The sequence below is a fragment of the Staurois parvus genome, unplaced genomic scaffold, assembly GCF_062004578.1.
Source record: "Staurois parvus isolate SC_StPar_1 unplaced genomic scaffold, SC_StPar_1.0 ptg000136l, whole genome shotgun sequence".
NCBI lineage: Eukaryota > Metazoa > Chordata > Amphibia > Anura > Ranidae > Staurois > Staurois parvus.
Window position 1 is genome coordinate 11610001 of NW_028317932.1, and position 16348 is coordinate 11626348.

Consider the following 16348-nt stretch of genomic DNA (forward strand, 5'->3'; position numbering starts at 1 on the left):
AACAAAAAAAAACAAAACACTCTTTTGCCTTCAGTATGTGTTTACCTATCAACGTGTGCCTTTCTTTTTGTTTGCATCATGTTACTTTTGAATAAAATGCCAGTTGATCCTGCTAGTGACTTTTGGTTCCAGGTCTGCATTGACAACGATCTGCATGCTCTTTGCCCGACATTGCAAAAAAAAAAAAAAAGCCAAGTCTGTGGCTTACTGTTCATGGCCCAGGTGGTGGATGGGACCAAGCTGCAGCACATCACTGGTAAAAACACTTGCACTGGAAGAGTGTTTACTGTTGATGTCAGGGCAACGTGCTACAGCTTGGTCCAACCACCACTCAAGCCAGGAAGAGCCCAGAAAAAGTGGAGTGGTCATGTGACCTAAAAAACAGAAAATAAAGGGGTATTCAGGAGCTTTTTTTTATATTTAATGCTTTCAGATTTTATTTTTATAGACATTACACTAGGTTGGGACAAGAGCATGTGGGTTTACAATTGTTTTAATGCTATGGCATACTGTACAAAGATGTTTTTAGACCAGGTTCACATGTGTGTGGAAAGGCCTATTAAAACATATTATCGTAAGACAGGCCATTCATTTTAGTGAATGTTGTGAACCTGCACTTGGACCTTTGTGCGCTTTGTGGCAGCAGTATGGGGAAGGCTCTTTTCTGTTCCAGGATCACTGTGCCCCTGTGTTGAAAGTCTGGTGCATAAAGACACAGTGGGGTTTATTTACTAAAGCTGGAGAGTGCAAGATCAGGCTCACATAAACCAATTGGCTTCCAGTTTTTTTTTGCTAAAGCTTCATTGAACAAGTTGGAGTTAGAAGCTGATTGGTTTATATGCAGAGCCTGATTTTGCACACTGCAACTTTAGTAAAATAAACCTCAGTTTGTAAAGTTTGCTGTCAAGGACTTAGAGTGGCCAGCATAGCACCCTGACCTCAATCCTATGCAACAATTTTGGGTTGAATTGGACAACCAACTGTGAGCCAGGTCTTCTCATTCAAAATCAGTAGCTGAACTCACAAATTCTCTTTTGACTGAATGTGGAGACTGTTATATCCACAAAAAGGGGACGTGGAAATGCAGCATGCAGAATTTCAAGTGTTCAAAATGCACCTGCGCCTTGTCCATGTAAAACAAACCATTGGAGAAACAGTAGATGTGTGTGTTTAACCATGGCTCAAGGGCTGCATCCAACATTTGACCTTCTCCTTTGCAATGGTACAGCAACTGACCACCATCAGTTCAGTACTCTATAGCAGTGGTGTCCAAACTGTGGCCCTTTCCTTGCTTTTATCCAGCCCTTTGGACAATATCTCATCCTCTGACACCAACAGTGGGGCATAATTCTCACACACACACACTACTGACACTAACGAAGGGACACAATTCCTCCCAATGACACCAACAATGGGGAACAATTCCTTCCAGTGACACCAACGATGGGGCATGAGTCTTCCCACCCAATGACACGAACAGTGGTGCACAATTCCTCTCACTGATACCAAAGATGGGGCACTGTTTACTTCCACTGACGCCGGGACATTTTTTACTGCCAACAGTAACTGCACTGGACACCGCCATGCACTGTACTCTGTAACTCACTGGAGACCGCCATGCACTGTACACTGTAACGCATTGGAGACTGCCATGTACTGTACACTGTAACGCACTGTACTCTGATACACTGAACATTGCAATGCACTGTACTCTGTAACGCATTTGACACCGCAATGCACTGTAAACTGTAACACGCTGAACACCGCAGTGCACTGTAAACTGTAATGTACTGAACACCGCAATGCACTGTATACTGTAACACACTGGACACTGCCTTGCACTGTACACTGTAACGCACTGGACACCGCAGTGCACTGTAAACTGTAACGCACTGGACAGTGCCATGCACTGTACTCTGTAACACACTGTACTCTGATACACTGAACACCGCAATGCACTGTACCTGGTGCCTGGTGTGCTCTCCTCCTGTCCTGTTGCTCCTCTCGCTGCAGAAGGTGAAATCCGGGGCTTCCAGGCTGACGCTCGCTGGGTGCTCGCAGTGAGCAGCCTAGCTAGTTACCGGCCGGCACCATTTTTTTTTTTTTTTTTCCCTCTGCCAAATAAAGGTATTTGGCGGGCCGTAGTTTGAGGACCCCTGCTGAACATGCTCATAATGATAAATGTTTGATTAACCAGTTCAGTGATCATACACTGGAAAATGCTCAATTTGGAAACATTTGATTGGGTTTTCAAGCAGAAAGAAACTATTACGAAAACTATTACCAAACCTGCTGTAGGTTGCAGTTACCTCTTGCATTGTCTGTATCTGTAGCATGTGAATTTGTAACTCATCAAATGGTTACTGTTTACAGAGACTCCTTTTGGCCGAATGGAATATTGGCAGAAACAGCCGCCCGCCGAGACCGCAGTATACGAATGCGCACTAGAGTGGCAGGAAAAACAAAGCTGCTGGAAATTATGCCAGGTATAGTGACCACACTTATCTTTTCAGTGCAGTGTTTAAAATTGGTCCTTCTAGACCAGAAAAGTATTGGATTTGAAATTTCCTTGTAATTTTCCCTCCATCCAAAGCTATATATAACAATATATAAATATTCTGGTTGTGTCATTCACACGCCGGCTTCTTTTATTTCTTAGGGGAAGAAGTCAACCAACTTGTGTTCTAAGCTTTTATCTACTTGCCTACTGGGCATGGAACTTTACTGTATAATAATTTTAAAAAAATGCAGCAGACTCTAAAAATGGATGTTAAAGGTGAATTCAGTTGCATATTCATTAAGGGTCACAAAAAGTATTGTTAAATGCATGTGCTGTAAGTACCTGAATTTGTATGAGCCTCTTGTGGTCCCCCTGTACAGCAGCACTCAGAGAGGTAGGGGGCATCACTAAGGGCAAGACAGGTGCTGCCGTGCACATGTGCAGACAGGAGGAGAAGGTAGTGTGGGCATTAGAATGAACCCTGCTGATTCTTCAATGTCCAATCACAGGCTGAGGGTGTCCTAGCTTTATTGTTCCACTGCAGCAGAGAAAAGTCAGGTCACTAGTCTGGCTGCAAAGTATGGTAATTGCGTAAATCTCAGGACTTGAAGGACAGAAATACAAATCATTTGAAGGTAAAACAGCTCTAATATATGTATTTTAACCAAGCATTTTTCTGTGTGTCTGCAAATTAACTTTTTGTAACTTGTAACTTTTTGTAAAAACACTTTTCTTTCCCTTAGATGAACTGAAGCACATCATTGGGGCAGAGACAACGCGAAAGGGCATTCTTCGTGTCTTTGAAATGTTTCAGCACACCCAACTAAACAGAAGACTTGTATATGTGTTTTTGGAAGGCTTCCTGGAAACATTATTTTCACAATGTAAATTCAGAGAGCTTTTTATCAAACTGCATTCCAGGTCGGAAAGAACACGGCGATATAAACAGAGACCGCAATCTTCCCATGCACCCGCCTTACAGAAAAGGTGACACTCCAAACTTTCTAGTTGTGCCCTGAAGACTCTGCAGTGTTCTGTCCTGGAATTGCTGAACAGCGGTTTGGGGAAACTCTCTGGGGCTAAAAACCGATGTCTCCACACCAGTCATATCAAGTCCTGTAGATTATGAATTCATCCACAAGCTGCGTAGCTCTAATCATTCTTTTTACTGTTCAAGCATTTATTGGTTGGAGTAAGTTTTAACCCACAGAAAAAAAAAAGACCGCTGCTACCGGATTTGTCAAAAAACGGCTTGATGGGAGAGCTTAAGTTTCTAGTGATTTGGGAAAAGTGCCAGACTGTATTTTTCTACATATTCTTCAAGCACAAATGCATTGCTATGCTGGAGGATACACAAGTTGGTGTTGTAAATAGAGATTTGTGCAATGGGCAACACTATTGTGGTGTGAGTGGATGCTTGCTAGGGTGGGATTAACGTTCCCATGTAGCAGACAGGTGGAGATTCAGTGAAAAGTAATCAAATAAGAGAAGGGACTTACTAGTTGAAGAGGCCATTGTTTGTGACCCCTGAATTTAGAAATGGTCAGCTGTCAGCAAGTACAAGCTATAACAGACTCATTATATACCGTTCGTTTAGATCTTTAGTAAGTTTTTATTTCAGGTTTTACTTTTTCATTTACAATCAGTCTGGCAAATTCTGTTTGACTTGGTTAGGCTATTTTGCAGGTTGGATTTGAAATTGTGGCTATTCTTTGATCACACTTCTTGCCTGGTATAATGCTCTCCTGTGGCTGTGAGTTTTATAATTACCATTGGTTTGGAGCCTACAACCGTACTAAATGATGTGGCAGTGAAGAATCCTTTACAGCTATTGATGGTGGTTGTGAGCCAGGCTGCAGGCCAGATTCCCTGCTGTGTATTACGGAGTTGGCTGCAGGAGAGCATGTGATGATTTCATAGCCACACCTTAGTGAATGAAGATTTGCACATGTACCAGAACTTGAAGGACCGTCTGCAGGAAAGTGTTAAACTCAGAGGACCTGTTGAGTCATGTACATCATCCAGCTTGTTTACTGAGATGGGAGAGCTGTATGAAGCTTGAACCCTTGTTTGAACCCTTTTTCTGGTTCTGGGTTGGTTAAGGAAGGTGCATCCATAAAATTTTCACTTAACATCCAGAATCCCTAATAATAAACCAAGGGCTGTAAATAGAAGCTCTTTCTGGGGGAAATCCTTTTTAATATCTGTCTTTTAGACATTTCCAACTCCCTCTAAAGTAATGTAATAGTTTACATATTTGGAAGTGTTGCAACCACTGAATGGGGTTAGACCATAACAATTTGTGAACAATATGCATCCCTTCCACGTGTACTTATGCACAATATTGAAATGTGCTTTTCCCCAGTAGATCAGTGTAATTGAGCCAAGGGATGTGGCTTATGGCATCTGTGTGAGCACAATAGCCATTACCAGTTTTTTTACACAGAACTGTTGGGTGTAGTTGCACTTGCTATCTTATTACTTTCAATTTATTCAAATTAACATGAAAGTAATGCTTTTATTGGTGAAGTTTGTAATTTATTGAGCATTATTTGTCCATTCTTTGTTCTGTGTTTGAACCAAAAAGAAAGGCGATGTTTAGCATTTTTAAATTTTTTTTTATACTTGATGTAGATAGAAGTGTTAGCACTTAACGGGGTATTTCAGTTAAATATGTTGCAGGGTTCTTTTCATAAGGATGTGTTTTATATCTGACTTGTTCGTTGGAGATGGCTGTGAATAAGTAAGCAATTTCGTAATGGTGCTCTAGTTACCTGGCACCACCTAAAGTTGACACTGTAAGATGTTAACGTCTAATCAGATGCAATGGCCATACAATAATGAAAACCACAAAAGGCAATGTAATATACTCCCTCAACATAAACATTAAAAACTAAAATGCTTTTAAGCAGTCAGCTTTGGTTTGGAACATCTGTGGACACACAATGCTGACTGAGCATTATTTGCCATATTGTGAATAAAAGCTAGTACGGTATAACACAAACATCAAAAGTTTTTAACATGGCCCAGACAACTATGTCTTTTTCTCTAACTGGCTCAACCATTAAACTAGTTTGAGATCACAGCCTTAGGTCAAGTTTGCCTATCCCATCCATCAATTCATTTTGTATGTTACATGCACAGTTCCCCACATTCTTTGATATGTGCTATTTCAGTTTGGGTTGTCTACTAGTATAATGCAAAGAGCAATGGGTCCTACTGACCAATTCAAGCCACCAATCAGATTTCACTTTTCATTCCATCAAAACCATTAATAGCAATCACTGTTGTTAGGTAAACTTGCCCAAGCCCTTGCAGGTTAGGTCATGTCAGGCTACTTTTTGACTGTGCGTCAGCTTCTGGGCTTCAAAAGGTTTGGCCAATCATGGCGGTGGCTAAACCTAATACATTTGGGCATCCTACCTGGGTGTCAACTTCTCATATCATTCTTGGCACAATGAGACTAAAACCACATATGCATACTGGTCCAGGGTTTGTACAGCATCTTGCATCCTGACTGTTCATTAGGAGGTACCTTTCACACCATCAACAATAGTTACAGATATCATGTATGTGTGTGGCCCCCTATTTGAACTGTCCACATGTATTGTTGGATATACTCAGGGGCCTCTTTTAGCTACATCTATCTAGAACCCATAAAGGGGTAGACATGGTCAGTGATAATACTCAGGTACACTGCAACATACTGATGATGCTAAGTTGGTATCCATGCCCAGCAACATTTTTCTAATCTTCAGTCCAGTTTTGGTGATCCCATGCTCTTTAGTAGACTTTGCTGAGAGGAATGGAACTCGGCCTGATCTTCTGTTGCTGTAGCCTTTCCTCTTCAAAGTTCTACCCGTTATGCACTCAGAAATTCCCTTCACCATAGGTCTATAAAGTGGTTATTGGAGCATATGTGAACTTTTTGGCCAGTCTCCTGTGACCTATCTTATTTAGGTTTTTAGGCATTTCCTACACAACTGCTGTTAAGTGAATCCATTTGCTTTTCTTGCTATTCTCTGGAAACTCAAGACAGTAGTGCTTGAAAAATCCCAGGTGGCCTTCAGTTTCTTAGATGCTATTATCACCAGGAAACCACACTTGTTCTGTGGTTAAGGTTGCTAACAATCATGCATCTTCTTTATTCTGATCTTTGGTTGAACAGCATCTGAACCCCTTCATCATCTTCATGCTTTTGTGTATAGTGTTGCAGCCACATGATCTGCTGTGCTAATAAAAAGGGCCACTGTGTGCAAGTCCTCATGTATACCATTTGGAATACTAAACAATACATATACTAGGATTTGTGTAGCAAAGATGGAAGGTAGAAAGTTTACAGTGAACCAAGACTGTTTTTGTGTCAATCACGAGTTGCTTCAGTTCAGGTTCCAATCACAACAGCCGTTTTTTCTTTTCCTTTTTTTTTTTTTTGTACTAGATTGGTTGAGGTCTCCATTTATAGGTAAATAGTATGCATGTGTGAGTGTGTGTTTGTGATGAAGCCCTTGCTCATTATGTAATACAGTGTCATTCTATGTTTAACACGTCAAAGAAGTTGAGAATTTTAAAATATATATTTTTTTAATCTTAGTTTTTTCATGATTTAGTGAATCTGCAGAGTGCTGCTCAATAGCTGCTGTATCAGACTGTGAAGCAGTTCACAAATTAAACCTGCCATCCACTTTGTCCGCTGTAGAATCCTGCAAATTGATTGTACAATGTGGTGTATATATATTACATGCAGCTCTATATTACAGCACTGTTATGTCTGGACAGCACCATCCATCATATGGATGCTTTGATCCGTTGCTGGAAATAGTTTGTGCCATTGTCCAAAACAAACACCCTTGTTTTAGCCTTAATAGTTAGTTTTAAGCAAATTAACCATTTATTTTTGGCTCTTTTCCAATCATTGTACTGATGGCATTGGATACATGTCTATAAGGAAATGCTCCAGCTTTTGAAACAGAAGTTTAACAAGTGTTGTATTTGTTTTGTGTCATTTAAAGATGTGCAATATTTATATGCAATATTGGTGGTGTCACTAAGAGTGAACCATCTATACAAAGCTATACATTTCCTTGGATGGATGGGATGAGAACTGCCTGTCTGTTAAATTATACTGCCCTCTGCACACACCATGTGAAGGTCCATTGGGGATGTCTACAAGACACAGAAATCTAGAAGACTAAAGGCAGAACGCCAAAGTGGTCCATCGAGGCTGCCTTCCCCACTTCCTTTATTGCCAGAAATGTGGGTTTTTTTTACATACAATCAGTTGATTAAATTTCTTTTTCATGTTCTTATTAAGTGCAGTAAGCCACAGCAACCAATCAGAATCCATTTTGCAGTGGTCTGATTGCAGCAGAGTGAATTCTCATTAGTTGCAATAAGTTAAGCTAGGCATATATAACTTAAATTTGAGCCAATTCTCCCGAACCAGCTGAAATTTGAGCCATGGATAGCCCTGTCTGCACCACCCTGCTCGACAAAACTCGATTGGCTGAGTTAGTTATCTGAACAGTGACAGCCTGCCTTAGATGCAGTCGCTGTTTGGGTTTTCAGGCAGTTGTGTGTGCTGTGGTTTCCTGAATACAGTGGCTTACGCTGGAGATTCCTCCTCCATACTGTTTAGTGTGGATGGGTGAATTGATTGATTTATCTTGTTAAACCCACATTGCTGAAGAGGAGAAATCTACATGTGTATTGGAAACCTTATTGCGGGCAAGAATTATTGAATACGGCTAATGAAAACTTTAATCGTGTGCAGCTCTGAATATCCACAATGAAGCAGAAAATCTGCATTATTTTAAAACACAGGCATCTCTCATTACCGTCAACCCAAGAAGAAATTTTTAGTTTTGATCAGATGTCTTATTCCTCAATAATAATTAAAAAAAAACTTCAACATTAGAAGGGTATAGAAAAAACTTTTTACGAGTACAAATATTTGGGAGCTGGTCGGCATCCCCAGCGCCCTGCTTTTAATGCAGAACTATGTTTCATGTTTAAGAAAAAGTTCCCAGCAGCTCTGTTTGATCCAAAAGGAAATCCTATTCAATTTCTTACTGTTGGATTGAAATGACAATGGGGCAGAGCTATATGCTGTGGTGGAAATGAAAGTGTCTGTATTGCCCTTAGCATCCAGCCAGATACCTTTCTTTTATTTTCTAACCTCTTGTGAAAAAATGACAGCTGGACAACACAGATACTTCCCATCATTTCTTAAAAAGGGACCCCATTGTCTGTAATATTTTGCACATTGCTTCCGTAATTCTGCTCTGCGGACGCCAACTATTCATGTGATTTCCAAACAAAACATAGAGCGTGGGTATGCCAGTTAGTAAAAGCTTACAAAAACCAAATTAACTATGTTACCTGGAGCCCTGTAAGAGCTGGAAATGTGTTCTAGTAGGGCAATTTTACTTCATATCTGACAGTTACAGAAACACAAAAGTGTGTTAGAAACATAAGCCGCGTGGTCTTTCCCACATCCAAATGATGTTTTCCTGCACAGGACCTGGGAAGTCCTAGGATGGTATGTGTAGCGTAGCCATAATCTCCCATATTTGAGGGCTAAAGCAAAACTTTCACCCTGTCAAGCTATTTTTTTTTTTTTTTAAGTTAGTGGATTTTAGAGCTGTGATAAGCCAAAATAAGCACTGCCTAACTGTACTTGTAAAACCTAAAAGCAGACTCAGCAAAAAAAAAAAAAAAGTTTTCACAATACTGATTCTTTTTTATAATGAAGATATTCCTGAAAGTCCAATTCCAAAACATTTTATTTATGAATAGATTTAGGAAATAAATCCAATGCTGTCTGTAACTCCATTGGGGAGATTTCACTTCCTGTGACTGTAGAACATGAATTGGTAATAGCGGTCATCACTGGCACAGAAAGACACCATTAATAGTAACCTTATAGAGCAGGGGTCTCCAAACAAAGGGCCAGTTTACTGTCCTTCAGACTTTAGAGGGGGCGATGCCACATCTTGGGTCTTAGGGGGAGAAATGTGTGGTGTCAGTAGGAGGAAGAGTGCCCCATTGGTGGTGTCAGTGGGAGGAATAGTACCCCATTGGTGGTGTCAGTGGGAGGAATAGTGCCCCAGTGGTGGTGTCAGTGGGAGGAATAGTGCCCCATTGGTGGTGTCAGTGGGAGGAATAGTGCCCCATTGGTGGTGTCAGTGGGCGGAATTGTGCCCCATCCTTGTTGTCAGTGGGCGGAATAGTGCCCCATCCTTGGTGTCAGTGGAAGGAATAGTGCTTCATCGTTGGTGTCAGTAGGAGGAATTATGCTGCATTGTTGGCATCAGTCGCAGAAATAATGCCTAAAGGGCCAGATAAAGGCTTGCAAAGGGCCACAGTTTGGAGACCACTATTATAGAGGATCCGACCTATTGTCATTTTATTTATTTTTCTGAAGTCTGTGTTCCCACTTTGGGAGGTTTATTATCACCCCAATGAGGACACCGACAGAGGTTCTAGCAGTTCCCCACACCATTCCAAAATTAAGAATATAGATTTTGCTATTTAAGTGGCAGGGCTTAAAATTTGGCATTTTAGTGAACAGTTTGAATTAAGCCTTGACTTGTCCCAAAGGCCTCATCAAGAAAGAACCTACAAGTTTACTGGTACCTGACTTTTGATTAACTATCTACACCTCATGCTTGGTGTGTTAAAATGGCAACTTGGTTGTTTTTAATTCTCTGTTTCCTCTAAAATGTATGCCCTCCTGCTTTCAGCCTCCATTTAGAGGTTTGAAGGAATTAATTTACATTTACCATCCTTCTGGGAACAGCATCTGTTTAATATGAACATGCCTGGACTATACCATTTACACTCCCCACAGTAGAAGGAGGCTGTCTAAATGCTCCCGGTTTGTAATGTTTGAGGTTAAGATAAAATTCATTTGATTCTAAACCTTGTACAATACTGAACTTGAGATGTTCCTTTTGTCCCAGATATCTACAAGAAAGTTTCTTATATGTATCAACATGACAAAATGCTGCTTCAATGCATGAAATCATCGCATATTCTACACATACTTTAGGGTGGAAATAGAGATTCAGTCCTGTTTTCTCATACATTCCTTGCTTTCCTGTATCTCTTTATTTAAAACTGTTTCGGTTGCTTGGAAACAGTGCAGGCAGCCATTTTAAGGGCTCAAAAATCCTTAGTTCAGAAGAAAGCCATCATATCGGTGGGTTGTGAGAAACTTCTTTATGAACTGAAGATTAGTTCACAAAATGGTTGTTTGCTATTTAAAAACACATTAAGGGGTTACTTCATTAATGGTGTTCATTGGAAGGATTGTAAGGGGAATCTGCTGTGTAAAATATGATTGTGCTCTGTCGTGATTCTGCTTAGCTGCTGGTTTATGATCCCTTCCACATCCTCTGTGTGTCATCAATTTCCTGAGGCCTCACTCGCAGGAAAAATAGGTGGAGGGGTAGTGAAATTCTAGGGAGCTGTGTCAACGGGTTTGCATGGGCAAATGCAGTTTGAAACACTTCTGAGATCATTTAATCTCTTCAAGCCGACCAAACGCAAATGTGCATCTGGACCTAGACGCCGAGCGGCCGCACATTTGCGTTCTATTAAAAGAGGACATATGTGCCGAGAGCACGCGCTCCCAGCACACATGTCCGTACTCATGGAAAGGTTTCGATCGGGACCTTTCCCGATCATGTGACCACCGTGACGACGTTAAGGTTAAATTCATTTGATTCTAAACCTTGTACAATGCTGAACTTGAAATGAAGGGGCCGGCGTGAAGGCGGCTGGCGTGAAGGGGTTAAAATTGACTGCAAGTGTATTAGACTGCATTCACCGGTGTTGGTGGACAGTTTGCGGTGTTGAATGCAGCAACACTTGGTGCTATGGGTGCATACAAACTGGCCGATTAGGCTCGACCAATTTGTGTGTGGCCAGAACCCTGCAGAAACACCAACCCTGAATACATACTGGCTGTATCTAGGGTTGGTTGGATTCTCTCTTCGCATGAAACCACTTGGATGAGTGATTTCATGCGAACAGCAACGGCACAGGCTATTGATTTGTACAGAGTATAAATCTGACAACTGCTGCAGGTTGCACACTGTGTGTGCAGACAGCATTTACAACCAGCAGCCAAAAACTATTCATTCTTGCAGATGGCCGCCCTGGCCATTTGGTGGTGTGAATATAGCCTTTGATCTTCAGTTCACCTTCCTCCACTGATTTTGTATTCCCGTATGGGGAGAAAAGCAGTTCTGGAGAGAACAAAATCCCATTAAAACTGACCCTTACCTGTTGCCATTTTTGTCAGATTTATTTTTTATTTTATACAGCATGTTTTAGCCTGTGGTGCCTGAACACGTCTATGTTAACCGTAGAGGAGAAATGACCCAGCCACCGCATACCTCACTCGGTCTGAGTGGTTAGCAAGTAAAAAGCAGCTTTACCTTGATGCTTCCAAACCTCACCTACAACCCGTTTCTGGATTTAATCATGGTGGTGTGGATTGAATGTATCAATCTGAGGCTGCTTTTTACTTTCTAACCACTCGGATCAGGTGAGGTGTGCAGCAGGCAGGTCATCTGTCCTCATCTCTACAGTGTGCTCTGGTTCTGGATGAACCTCTCTCCAGCTTGCACCTTCACTGTCCAGCGGCATCCAGTCTATTGGACTCCAATAGCCTGAGCAGGGGCCCCTAAGCATATATCGAGGGTCACGTTTAGTTTACAGTTTCCTCAACTCTCCAAAGTAGAAGTGTACTCTGCAAAAGTTGTACCAAACTTCCAGCTATATAGTCATTGCCTCAGCTCCTTCAGTGTTTTATATATCACTAAGAAGGCAGCACTTTATGTCCTTTACAAATGATATGTACACAGCAATATACAGTATCTGACTATCTGCACACACTGAATTTTGGAGCAGAGGTGGAAAAAAAAGTCAGGGTTTATAAATAATGTACCTGGAGCTTGGGGGAGCCACAAAGAATACTAAAGCTAGCCATAGATGGATCAAAATTTCACTCTGTTTGGGCAGGCTGGTTGTACTAAAGTTGATCTATTGATTGACTTCAGCAGAACAGCTTATCGTTTTTTGTTTTTTTGTTTTTTTTCCCTTGTGATCACTGCTGGTGGCTATAGCCACCAACAGTGTTCATTGTGATCTGCTATAGCCACCAACAGTGTTCATTGTGATCTGCCTGTGGGGAAGGCTTCCCATGCTGCCCGCTGGCAGAATGCAATATTGCTGCAGGAGGAGGGATTCCCCCATCAACACTGACTGTGTTGATGGGGAATCATGCTATTTTCTTTCCTTTTAACCCATGGTTGAGGTAAAGAAAATTGCATAATGCATGACCTGAAATTTGCATGCACCATTTAGTACATGTTTAAGTACTAGAGGAAAACTGATAATGCCATCATTTTAAATCTATGGAATGAGGAGAAGACAAGTCATATTTATAGAGCACAACTGTCCCTTCCCCCTTCACTAGTCACCATTTAGTGATGTAACCCTTTTAAGGACTTGTTTTAAAGGTCTTATCTGCCATGTTCAAGTTTTCTAGCTCTGTGGTTCTGTCCTATATTAATATTTATATAGCATATGTTAGGAATATATACGTTTAAATATAAATTGTGCATATCATTGTATTGTAAATGCTACCTGTGTGCTTATTTGTTATATGGATGCTATTTCCACCCTTTCTATGTCTCCCCTTCTTACTTCAAAACGACTGAATGTTAATGATTTTTTTTTAATGAGTTGAAAGGAACATTTTTTTATTTTTATTTTGTTTGTCCATCTGAGAAGCTGGAATACTGATAACACTAATAAAGTATTAACAGAAATGAAATGATGTGTTTTGTTCTGTGCCGCTCTACTTTATATTGCAGGGGTGTGGACATTTTTGAAAAAACTTCTTGTCCAGGGACTAAACCAGTGTCCCAATCTACTTGTCCCTCATGACAATCTACTTGTCCTGATAAAAAAAAAAACATACATTTTAACCAAAACCGTATTTAAATCTGCTTTAAGTAATGTCTGGAGCTTTTAAAAAAAACAAAAGAGGCTTTATGGCGACTTAAACGTTTATTCTTTTTAATATTGCGCTGTTTATCTCCTCCTCCCCTCCCTGCCTGTCTCCAGCACCGCACTCAGGGACTAGGGTAGGGGGGAGACCTTGCAGTGTAATGAGCACTGATTTGGTGCTACTCAGGAAAGGGGAGTGTCTGGCTTATCCTTTATCCATTTTGCTGCCAAAAACCGTTTTTGCATTTTTTTCATGTTTAAAAAAATATTTTAAGGCCTGAAAATTACACAAAACCCCCAACATTATATATTTTCTGAAATCAAAGATCATAGAGAACAAAATAGCGGTAGTTCCAATTTTTTATGTCACGCCATATTATCATAAAGGTATCATAAAATTTCAGTTAAAAATACACAAGTTCATTTTAAGCACAAAAATCGATAAATTATGCAATTTTTTTGTAAAATATAAAAGACGAGGTTGCATCGTGTAAATAGATATCCAACATGTCAAACCTTAAATTTTGGGTGCACTCGTGAAACCGCAACAAACTTTAGTACCCTATATATTTTACAGGTGGCTCTCTTAAAGCCGCTTATAGGTCATTGGTTTAGCGATATGGAGAGGTCTGGTGCTAGAATTATTGCTCTTGTTCTGGCGTGCGCGGTGATATGTAACATGTTTACGCAATCTACGTTTTCATGTGTTCTGTGCATGCATACATATGTGGGGGTGCTTGAAAAATTTGGGGGGTTATATGCTTGGGTGTAACTTCCATTTTTTTTATTTTTTACTTAACTTTTTTTTTTTTTTAATCACATCACAAAAAGTCCCCTATGTGATGATTTTTTAGTGACAGGTTCTCTTTTTTTTAATCTCCCCTGTGTTCCACTGAATGTAATGTAGTGCACATCACACCGCATTACATTCTTTCCCGGCCTCAATAAATGTGAATCTGCCAAACGGGGACCCGGAAGTGACGTCACATTACTTCCGGGTCAGAACAAGAATGGAAAGGGAGCGGATGTGTCCGCTCTTCTCCCTCCCTGCCACCACATCCCGCATCACACACTGAACCAGTCCCTGGCCCGCAGATGGGCAAGCGGAGCCCAGGATATATAGCAGGCAGGGAGGATAGGCTGGCACTGCGGGCTGTATGGAAGCAATCGGGCGGCAGCGCTGCCACCTTAATGCTTCCACCTGATAGGTGAGCCCTGCTGCTTGTCCGCAGAAAAAATTAGCCCTGCCTGGTGTCCGGAACTATATGTCCTGGGCGTCGGGCGATAGGAATTGCACATCCCTGTATTGTCTGTTATAGGATTGTGAATGTGTCTAATGCTGTAATCATTCTATAATACCACCAATGTGTAATCCAGTGCAGGACAATGTACTGGTAGGCTGCAGAGTTGGTGCAGTCGTGCATTGTTAAAAGAATCAACTTTCACCAAACATGATGCCGACAGGGACATACACAGCTCAAAATTTGGATGATTCAGCAGTAATAGGTGTGAATTTGAACCATTTATGGCAGGCCTAAAGTGTTTTTTCTCATATAGTGTTTCCTTGCCCTAACATGATTCTAAAGGTTGTGATAAGAAAAAAAAATAAACATGTTATACTTAACTGCTCTGTGTAATGGTTTTGCACAGAGTAGTCATGATCCTCTTCTTTTTAGGTCCCCCACTGGAGGTCCTGGCTCCTTCTCCCTGCCGAGTGTCCCCAATAGCAAGCTTCTTGCTATGGGGACACTTGAGCAGGCTGACTCTTGAGCCACACTCTTGTCATTGAACATTGTCCATTCACACACACACACAGCATGGTTCATTGCTGTGTGAGCCAATGAGGACACTGCACATCACCTGGGAGAGACACTGCACATCACTGGAATGAGATATGTATAAGAGGAGGCTGCACCCAGAAAGGTTTTTACCTTAATGCATAGAATGCATTAAGGTAATAAAACCTGCTGCCTTTAGAACCACTTTAATCCATAACACCTAGTACGGATCCTGGCTCCTCTCCCATTCCTCTGCTATCTGCATGAGTCACTTCTGAGTTTTCTCTGACACCAGGCAATCCATGGAAATGGCCTGCACCCCTTCTGTAGCACACAGCAAGTGATTGACAACCTCAGCTATGCATGTTTTCTTATGAGACTGTGTTGGGAGGGGTGTGTCCATATGTCTACTCAGGTGTCAGCTTACACTTGGCTTTCTGCTCTTTGCTGTGAAGTGTGTGATGTCAGATTCCCACCCCCGCCTTCTGAACTGTGTACTTTGGAAGGCTATGGAGGAGAGAGGGCTGCAAATAACCAGGTATAGATTATGTAGGAGGATTTATTTCATCACTGTACCACCTGGAGCTAGTCAGTTCAGTGGGCTTATGTGTAATGGTTTATTATCATGCAAAGGTTTCCAACAAAAACAATAGCATAGCATAAAATATATCTACAACACTGGACATTTCTGCCTGATTGAATATTGTTTTCCTTGAGCTGAACTGTATGAAAAGAACAGCACAGAGGTTTAGTGTTAAGCATTGCAATACTGCGGTCATGAGTTCAGTATTCCCTAGCATTGGTGTCAGTAACTGCAATAATACACCAGCATTGGTATCAGTGAGCACAGTAATCACACCTGACATTGGTGTCAGTGGTCACAATAATCACCCTTATTACTGGGGTTGGTGTCCACAATAATAACCCCTAGGATTGGTGTCAGTGACTGCAATATTAACCCAGCATTGGTTACCTGATGGGTAAGTGGATACCTGATTATATGTGTTGTCTCACACACACTTGTATTGTGGAGGAAGAGAGGGGT

General features: G+C 41.2%; 1 protein-coding gene across 1 annotated transcript in view; it reads left to right on the top strand.

The window, feature by feature from the left end:
• The window catches only part of SNX13 (sorting nexin 13), a 169084-nt gene extending 155735 nt beyond the window's left edge, over window positions 1-13349 (top strand). Inside the window, exons 25-26 of the mRNA XM_089673177.1 lie at window positions 2374-2486; window positions 3244-13349. Of these exons, the coding sequence (XP_089529303.1) occupies window positions 2374-2486; window positions 3244-3491 (361 nt within the window). The 3' untranslated portion in view covers window positions 3492-13349. The remainder of the gene's footprint in view (window positions 1-2373; window positions 2487-3243) is intronic.
• The last annotated feature ends 2999 nt before the right edge of the window (window positions 13350-16348 follow it).